This window comes from Triturus cristatus, chromosome 3_2 (assembly GCF_964204655.1).
Source record: "Triturus cristatus chromosome 3_2, aTriCri1.1, whole genome shotgun sequence".
NCBI lineage: Eukaryota > Metazoa > Chordata > Amphibia > Caudata > Salamandridae > Triturus > Triturus cristatus.
Genome location: NC_140584.1, coordinates 478,836,749 through 478,846,697, shown reverse-complemented (window position 1 = coordinate 478,846,697; position 9,949 = coordinate 478,836,749). Strand labels below are relative to the sequence as shown.

Below are 9,949 nucleotides of genomic sequence, written 5' to 3'. Positions count from 1 at the left end.
TGGTCATTCCCTACAGACCTGCTTGTTTACTTCTACACGTTTGACGCAGATAGTCATGACAATCAGGACAACCAAGAGCACTAGTCATCATGGCATTCACCCTAAATATTTTTTCTGTGTGACTCACATTAACCATGCACACCAGTGAGTGGTGCCAAATGGTGTTTTAACTCCTTATTGTGAGTAGCTGTCTATAACGCCCATTAATGCTACAACAATCTTCACATAACAACTTTCCAGCTTTGAAAAAGTCCCATGCTTTTCTCCTGCCAATGTGAAACACATACCGGTGCGACCACTGTGGAAAGAGATGCTGTAGTTTGTGAAACATGAGAAAGAAACGATATTACCACAACTCATGTAAGCGAAGAAAAAAAGAAAGGTGTGGTTATTAACACAACGAACAGAGGCACAAATTTAATATTTGTGATATGTTTTTAAATCAAATTGTCGATTAAATATTGTGTGATTAACACTGGCATTGTATGGTGTCAGGGCCGGACAGGCCGTGGAGGGCACCGGGCAATCCCCCGGTGCGCCGCACGGGTGGGGGCCGGTTTTGGGCCCCTGGGGGCCGTTTTTGTTACAGGGCCGTTTTTGCAGCATAGCTGCAAAATCGGCCCTGTAACAAAATCGGCCGAAAACCGGCCCTGGCAAAGAGCTCGGCGGCACCCCCAAGCCCCGGGGGGGCGGTCGAGCACTTTGAGAGGGCCGGTTTTGGGTCCCAGTCCGGCCCTGTACGGTGTACTACTATCAGTGTGTTTTACATGTTCCCAGTGTGATGTGATGGAGGTTGTTTCCGGCTTTACCTGCACAGCAGACTACCCTCTACAGTTGGCTCTTTCTGTGTAGGGTCGGGGCACCCAGGGCCGAGTGCTGCTTGCCACATTGGATCGTACTGGGCACCCCGTTTGCACACGCTCTTGCCCTCCTTGACAGGTCTCCCACTGCCAGCAATAGACTAGCACTGTAGCAAGTCACGAGTCACAAATGTGAACCTCTTGTTGTCCAGGCCGAGATGTAGTCCCCGTTTAGCCGTACCTGTGAGAGCCCAATAGATTCTGCTGCAGTCTTCTTTGAGCTGGGCAAAGCTGCTTTGCGCGTATATTGTTTAGCCTGTCATAGTCATTCAAACCCTCAAGCATGTTAATGGATATATGTATGGTGAAATGTTCTCAAAGTAATATCATTTGTTCAGCACATCATATAGTGTGTCCCCTGGTGTGTGAGTTGCTTTGTCCGCATAGTTGTGTGGGTGCGGAGGCGTGTGTGCGGTATGCTTATGTGCACGCGTGTTTTTGTGTATACATGAGTTTGTGAATGCACGCGAGCGTGTGTGTGTATGAGCTCACGTCACGTGTGTGCATGTGTGTGTGCCTCACATGCACAAAAGTGTAAGCACGTATGTGTATGTGTCCAGCATGCACACGACCCCCCCCCCTCCCCCCCCCCCCCACACACACACACGCACGCACATAGCGCACCGTTCTACTGTGGTTATGTGTTTTGTCAGAATTAATGAGAAAAGTTCCATTGCCCTAGGGGTAATTAGTGTCCTTGGAGTTAAATAAGCTAATACTTAGACACCTCTGGCACAGGCAATTATGTTTGTGTATTGAATAATTGATTCAAAGTGGGGGGAAGGGTTGCTAATCAGATCTGAGCATAATGAATTGATTTAATTAACAGGGGGATCGGAGGATCCCTGGGAAATGTGTGCATTTATTCAACAGCAGGAGAGCGCAAACCACATAAATTGAGGGGGGCGGGCAGCGAGCGAGCAGACCTTCCTTTCCGGAGTAGGCTTGCATATTTTCTGACGCTGGGACAAATATAATTTTAGATTCAGAGGGAATTGAAGAGAAAAAGCACTTTAGACGCCTGAAAAGAGCTCCAGTCGCATCCGCCAGGGTTATAAGCCATCGCATAATATTACATTAACTCACATTTTTGCTCGGAAAATTGCACGGTTTGGGGACCGGACCAAAGGACACCTTGCCTTCCCACCTTTTAAACCACCGCTTTAATTCCTTTTGATGCCTGTCCAAAGCGCCCAAAAGGGAACGAGATTGGGTCTGCATTAGTGAAGCGCTTCACTTCTGAGCGTAATTCTAGCTCGGAGCAATCTAGGTTAAAAGTCGTGCAATCGTGTAATTGTAGCCCGCTCGGTGCCTGGCAGAGGACGGTCTCAGGCAGCCGTCGGTGTGGTGCACAGAGGGCTCATCGTCTCCCGCGCTGCTGCCTCAACGGAATCCGCTCCTCTGGCTGCCGGGGGAGAAGGAGCGTCAACATCCGGACCGCCCTGCATCCCTGGGACCATGGTTCTGGACAAGGAGGACGGTAGGTGCCTGACGTTCCTCCATCTCACACCTTGCGCTGCGCGAGACGTGCCTGCCGAATCCCCTCTGCTCTGACGGTGCCCCTGCGCAGCGCACAGTCCGGTGGTGGTGACTGTCCTTTGAGCAGGTACAATCCGGCGGTGTGTGCTGTGTCTGCCCTCTGAGCAGCATACTGTCCGGTGACATGTGCGGTGTCTGCCCTTTGAGCAGTTTAAGTCCGGTGGTGTGTGCTGTGTCTGCCCTCTGAGCAGGTACAGTCCGGTGGTGTGTGCTATGTCTGCCCTCTGAGCACTGCAGTCCGGAGTTGTGTGCTGTGCCTGCCCTCTGAACAGACACAGTCCGCTGGTGTGTGCTGTGGTACCCTCCGAGCAGCATACTGCCCGGTGATGTGTGCAGTGTCTGCCCTCTGAGCAGGTACAGTCCCGTTGTTTGTGCTGTGTCTGCCCTCTGAGCAGCATACTGTCCGGTGACATGTGCGGTGTCTGCCCTTTGAGCAGTTTAAGTCCGGTGGTGTGTGCTGTGTCTCAGTGTCTGCCCTCTGAGCAGCATTCTGTCCGGTGATGTGTCCGGTGTCTGCCGTCTGAGCAGGCACTGTCCGGTGGTGTGTGCTGTGTCAGCCCTCTGAGCAGCATTCTGTCCGGTGATGTGTCCGGTGTCTGCCGTCTGAGCAGGCACTGTCCGGTGGTGTGTGCTGTGTCTACCCTCTGAACAGGTACACTCCTTGGTTGTGTGCTGTGTCTGCCCTCTGAGCAGGTAGAGTCCGGTGTTGCGTGTCTGCCAACTGAGCAGCGTAAAGTCCGGTTGTGTGTGCTGTGACTGCTTAGCAGCGGCGTGTGCTTCTCATTCCGGTGTGGAGTCATTGTTAGTAGTGCAGTTCAGTGAAATATCCCTCCTTCTTTTCTGCAGGTAAGGCGTTTGTGTTTGGCATGCTGGTTACGGCGAACGAATCTTTCTCAAAGAAAGCTTATTTGCTGCGGGCATATCTTTAAATGGCTAGAAATTTGGTTTGTGGTTCTTTGAATATGTGCGACTGGACGTTGTTTTATTGCACCGCCACTGCAGGGCATGTCATGTGCTTGAAGTTGGTTGGGGATGGGTGTGATAGCTGGGTGTTCAATGGTTTTTTGAAGACGTTCCTTGGATATGTTTTTGTTTGGCTCCTCGTGCCTGCATTGTTTTCCTGCCTGCGCTCACCCATCTCTGCGCAGTACACCTCTGACCTGAGAGGAGGTGGGAGCTGCAGGCATAAGCCGACTGTGAACAGGTCTTGGGTTTGGTTTCATATAATGACGACCTACTTTCCCGTCTTCAAATGAAGGCCAGGAGTCAATGAAAAGCAAGTTTGACAATCGGTGAACTCCCTAACCCCACCATGATTGAATGCCGATCTTGGCTGTCCGTGAGTCGGAAGGGCTTGGTGGTGCGCGTGAGCACTCTCTGAAATGAGCGGGCAGGCGGTGTTTACAAGTGCGTGGCAGCAGGGCTTCGCCTCACGTGAGCCCCGTGGCGTCTTGGCAAGTAAAGGGCAGGGCGGTGTGTCCCCAGGGTAGCAGTTTGAAAGACTCCTAGGTGTCTAGAGCGCACTCCTGCCTTTACCCCCTTTTACACGTGAGAAGGAATTGGGGGCATTTCACTAAAGCAACAGAGATGACACGATTGACTCTCATCGAGAGATAAAACCATGCAACAGGTTTCCAAAACCTCTACGTATGCGCAGACTGTCGCCAACTTTCTATCGGTTAGCGCAGCGTTTCTCAGACTACTGTATCTGTTGGGATTTTCAGATGGTTCTCGTGTGAGGAGGACACACCAGACCACTTAATGTTCTGCGTTTAAAGGACGTGCGTTTTAAAGCAACTAACAGAATGCAGCCCCCGCTTTAGTTTGCTGCTGCTAGGGGTGTGCTCAGCTGTTGGTCAGATCGCATCACTTGTCTTTTTGAGATTAAAATATGGTAATTGAAAGAACAGTACAAATTTGGCCTGGCATTCTTCGGGGTGTTTGACACAGCATTGTGGTCCTGACTAAAATACGCCGTGGAAAGGGGTGAGAAAGAGGAGGCCGGTAGGGAAGGGCGTCTTAACCTACACAACTCTTCAGAGACGTTTCTTCTGACTTGAACATCAGCTTCAGAAGAGATCAGATTACACTGTAAGTGCTCGAAGACGATACCGGCGCTGTAACGAGAGCACAGACTGCTGTAATATTGGTGTGCGTCTGTAGCAGCTGTAGAGTAATAAGTTAATATTATTAGGGAGGTAACTCTACGCATGTGCATAGATCCAGGTGTTTATTGGCGTTCATCTGGACCCGGATGCTGAATGGTGGCCACTTTAGAGCTCTAGATCAAGATACATGCCTACAGATACCAGTCATAGTCAGCGTACCAGTTGTGCCTATAGATCGCACCCTTACTAAAATATTTCGTGCAACAAGACTGCTCAGCCGAGTGTGCAAAAGACACACAATTGATAGACGGAATTCAGAACAAATCAAAAAATTCACCCCTAGTCAAGAGATCTGGATTAAATCCATCATTCTTTTGCTCACCATGCCACCCCAGTTCAGACCTGGCCATATGCAAATCAGTCTTGACCTGGTCCTTGTGGGAACAGTCCAGCCCGAACTGCGGAGCAGCTGCATGTATGCTTTGAAAGACGTCCATCAAATGTACCAAATACTGAAAGTAGGTAATGAGTTCTTCTCAAACCACTTTTGGGCAGTGTTGTAAAGTACTTGTGCAGCAGTAAGACCAGATCGCTCACTTCAGCATGTACCTCTTCTATCCCAAAAGATACACCTGCATTTGGAAACAAATAGCTCCTTCTATAACGCAATTAATACAGGAGTCAGACATGCCCACGCGGATGATGAACAGAAAGCAGGCCAGTGTAGCACGGGAATCCTAGTCTGAAATGCTCCTACAGTGCCCACAATGACACTGAGACTCCAGCTGGGCATGAATGTGCACTTCTGCCCTGGCTTATGTCCAACACCTGTGCAGAGTGTGCCCATCGGAGTGCTTGGTGGGCACACTCGGTTTGGCGGTTGATCATGGCTCCTAGCTTTCACAGGGGTGCAATACCTATCTGAGAGCGCCAAAAATATCTCTTCCTAACAGTACCGCCAACCATCTCCTTCTTTTTTGCCTAATCATGTGCAGATGGTTGCATCTAACATTGTGTCACCTGAATGATAATATTGTTGTAATAGTCACTGCAGATAGACACTGAGAGCAGCCCCTTCTGTATAGACTTTGGCTGAGTAGTCGTCTAAATGGGACAGGGCGGATGAACATTTTGGTATAGACTCAGTTTAGTTAAATAGTCTTTGATCGGCCATAACAATGGACATAAAAAAACAAAAGAAAAGTACATTATACATTTAGTTATTAGGATTCATAAATTATTAAAGAGCTTTTTACAATTGGTTAAAGCAGATTTAAAACCTCATTAAATAAGACATTTATCCAATTATATAAACTTAAAAAAAATTATATAAAATTATATATTTGGCACCCCTAGTGATTAGTACTCATTAAAACTATTTCCATTCTCATCAGAGCTAAAATAAGTATCCTTATAAAGCATACCTTCTCCTCAGTTTTAAAGTGGATAAAATGTAGTTGAGGACAGAGAAACAAGTCGTAGGGGTTTCTACATTTAAAAAAAAATTAGACTATTCTGTAACCAGAATTCCTCAAAGTTTGAGCAACAGGCTTGCTTGCACCTTCTATTGATAGTGATTGAACAGGCTTGCTTTCACTTTCTAGTAACAGTGATTGGTCTTCCTGCTTATTTAGTTGTTATCCTTTCTTGATCTCTCTGTGTCCCTGTTAGGTACACTCAGCCATTGAGGACCAGTTTGTCTAGACTAGATGCCCCCTTCCCTAAATCATTGCCAATTACACTTTTTGTGAAGGTAAAGTGGTTACAAAGACATGTGATATTTGAATTGGGATGGGGTAGGTTGAACTGGAGACTTATACATGCTGTTCAAGATGGCGCCATTGATAAACATGTTACATTTAGGGACAAACAGCAAAACATGAACCAGATTAAACAGTATATTTGATTTATGTTATTGTTTCAATACAGATACCTTACTGCTGGTCAGTGCAGCATAGGCAACAGCATAAATACATATAGAGCCGCCAAGGTTTGAAATCAGCTAAAATGGCAGATTCTCAAAATACCTATTATAATGCTCAACAACACACTAACATGCCCACTCTCAACAGCGCACTTAATGCTGGCCTTTGATTATGTGCAAAGACAACGTTCTTATGTCATTTCACAAACTAGTGACATTGTTTTTTAGAGGAAGTAGACTTTGTCACTTACCAATGAAAAATTCTAGGGGAAAGGAGAGACATGCACTGCTTTTATCTATTTTCATGTTTGAAGAAAATAAAAAGTCTATTCCTGAGAATAAAAGTTGTTCCTCGGCGTGCCTGTGTTCTTCCTTCCTTTCTTGCTGATAAGGCAAACCTTAGAAAAAGCAATCGAAATTGATTTGGTCATTGAATGCTGTTGCTTTACTCTGGTGTTTAAAGCCCTCTTTTAATCATAACAAACAGGGTGACATTTTCTTTAAGTCCTGCCAGAGGGTTCCTGGCAGCCCATATCTTTTCAATCTGATTGGCAAGCTAACAGCAGGATGCTTCCTGAGCAGCAGAAGTTAGTGAAGCAGGTGAGCTGAGAGGAAAGGCTGAGATCTGAGGACAGTTTCCTAATAGGGGTGGAGTGGAATGTTTGGATTCTTTTAAGCTTTGCAGGAGCTATCATTAAACGCACATCCTCCGTGAGAGCATGGCAGTGGTGTCTAAAAGCGAAACTGGCGCCCACCGTAATCAAGAGACTTCTCAGCGCCCTTCATCAGAGAAGCATGCAAACCAAAGGATGAAATGATAACCGTGCCAGTGGCTCACAAGGTGAATTTAGAAGCATAAAAAAGAAATAATTATATGGTATAGCATCTCCTTGACAGGACTTATTTTGTGATTGGTTTGCTTATTCGGTATAGCCTCATTTGAAAGTTTTTAAACCCACCACATGGATGTGCACCTTTCTTGTACACCTACCATGCAAATAGCATTAGCCATGTGGAAAAGTTTCCAGAAGAAAATGAACGTTTGAGTTGTCAGGGTTAGAATCCGTGGCTTCCATCATTATGATCATTATTAGAGATTGCAGCTGGATCTTTAACTGTTTAAATGCTGGAAAGTTTTACACAGCAGTGCAAAGACATTGCTGGATGTTTCTACATAGTCACTTTAAACCTATGGCAAACAGTTTTTTTCTGACATTTTCCTGGGTCAGCATGACACCCTCTTTTTAATCAAGATATTGATTAGTTGAAGAAACAAGTTTGTGTTGTGGTTTTATTTGAAATGTTTCCAAACAATCAAAATACATGACAATATTTTGCTTATGCCTTATTATTATAAATATTAATGTGTGATCTTTAAACTCAAACAAATGAAACATGGAAAGTTCCCAAATAAAACAAAGGTTTGTACTTCCAAAATCACTATGGTTTAAGCTTTATAAAACAAGAGTTGTGTCAAACATAAAGAATATTTATTTTAATAGGTGGTTATTTTTATTTCAGTGTGGATTGGGTTTGCTTGCGATTTTCAGTAAAAATGGCAAGCAAGACTGTTAAAATCTACATTTCTGTGCATTTCTGAGTTTTGGAAGTGATTATCTGTCTTAACAGCCTACATATTACATACCATGAAAATATGAATACTGTGTCTATACCCCTCTATCAATGTATGTCACAAACCACTCTAGTTTTCTGCCTGTCAATAATAGGCTAGAAAATAGTTTTCATAGTTAATCCGAGTAATATGCTCACATTTGTTTCTCACTTAAACTTCACTTGCAGGATTTACAATGCAAGCAATACATTGAAAAACTAACATGGTTTGTACCTTTGGAGACAATTGAGAAACATGGTCTGTTGCCATATGACAATAACACTCACAATTTTATGTGAACGTATGGAATCTTTAGCAAAAATATTTTGTGATATTTGCACACAATAAGACCTCTAAACAAAGATTAAATTAGCTGCTAACAAGGAATACTTTATGTGAACGTATGGAATCTTTAGCCAAAATATTTTGTGATATTTGTACACAATAAGACCTCTAAACAAAGATTAAATTAGCTGCTAACGAGGAATACTTTTTCACTGTATATTCCCACTCCCCTTCACGTGGGCCATAAGGTTTTTAAAAAAAGGTGACTATTTCAGCCAACTAAGAGCAGTTTGCTCCACTCACAATTTTTATTCAGATTTTACAATTGAGATGTTTCCTGTTTCTGGTCTAATAAAACACCAAGCATATTAAAACTATGCCTTTCTGAGAATTAGTCACCTCTGCTGTGACTCTAGAAAGTGGATGGTCCAACTGATCGTTTATGCACATAAAGTCCTGGAATTGCAATAAATTACATAAATACATTTTAAGTACTTCGGGTCATACCTACAATTATATTAAAATACACAACTATCACCAAATATAGTGTATCTCAACAATTGATTACTCAGCCCAATAACAATTATACCTCGCATGTCTGCATTAAGACAGACCACAGACCTACCTTGAAAAACCTTAATTCAGTAAGAAGACAGCCTAAACCCTGAATAGCCTTCATATTGTAAACATGACTCAATAAAACAAACAATTTTTTCCTGGTACTCTCGGATTCGTAGTGAACTGCACTCCTAAAAGTCAACATTACACCATTGCTGTGAGGAACAATACTGTCAACTTATACGACAAAAAGTTGATTTGAACGGTGTGCAAGCTTATGCACTACTCACTTTACTCCCCTTGCAGTGGTAAACCAGTTGCAATAAAAGTACATTTAGCCTCACATTTGGTAGCTTGGACTTAGCAAAAGTCTATGCTTAGAGAAAATGCATTGGCAATGGAAGCAACAGAGGGCAGGATTGAGGGTCGTTAAAGCAATTCAGGGGAGAGTGGCAGGTATGCAAAAGCAACACAGGCGAAGGCGGGAGTAACAGGGAGGTAATAACGGGTTGGCGGAAATCAACATCAGTGTTGGTGGGGAAGGAATAACAGAGAGAAGGAGGGCTCGGGTAGGGGGAAGCAACACAGAGGACACAGGAGGCAATGAGAAGAAGCATGTGGGGAGCACATTAGGGAGGTTTGCTGGGAGAAGCTCTAGGGTGACAGAGAGCAACACAATTGCATGGGGAGAAAAGTAAACTGGGGATATGGTACGAAAACACATGCACTCGAAATGAGAGCTTAAAAGAAAAAAAGTGGTACTTGAAAAGCTAGCAGCACAAGCAGGGATGTCAGTCAATCCAAGTGAAGGTAAACAGGTGGTAGGGATAAACGCAAGACTGACAAGCTAGGACATGAATAACAAGTAAGCAAAGTAGAGTGATAGGAAAGCCAATCAATTGTAACTAATGGGGCTGGCTCCAAGCTCCACAGTGTTATTGGTACACCAAAATATGCCTTGCATCAGACAGCGTATGCACTTTTTAGTAGGCTAAACCTGAAGTAATTGGGAATATAGTGTAGTACATTATATATTATAGGGCCAATTCACAAAGGTAAATAC

At 44.4% G+C, this 9,949-nt stretch overlaps 1 protein-coding gene across 2 annotated transcripts in view; it reads left to right on the top strand.

The window, feature by feature from the left end:
• The first annotated feature begins 1,786 nt into the window (after positions 1–1,786).
• The window catches only part of LMO1 (LIM domain only 1), a 506,754-nt gene continuing 498,591 nt past the window's right edge, over positions 1,787–9,949 (top strand). For both annotated transcript variants that reach the window (XM_085646830.1, XM_085646832.1), the window contains exon 1: positions 1,787–2,340. In XM_085646830.1, coding sequence (XP_085502956.1) covers positions 2,319–2,340 — 22 coding nt within the window. In that variant the 5' untranslated portion in view covers positions 1,787–2,318. The remainder of the gene's footprint in view (positions 2,341–9,949) is intronic.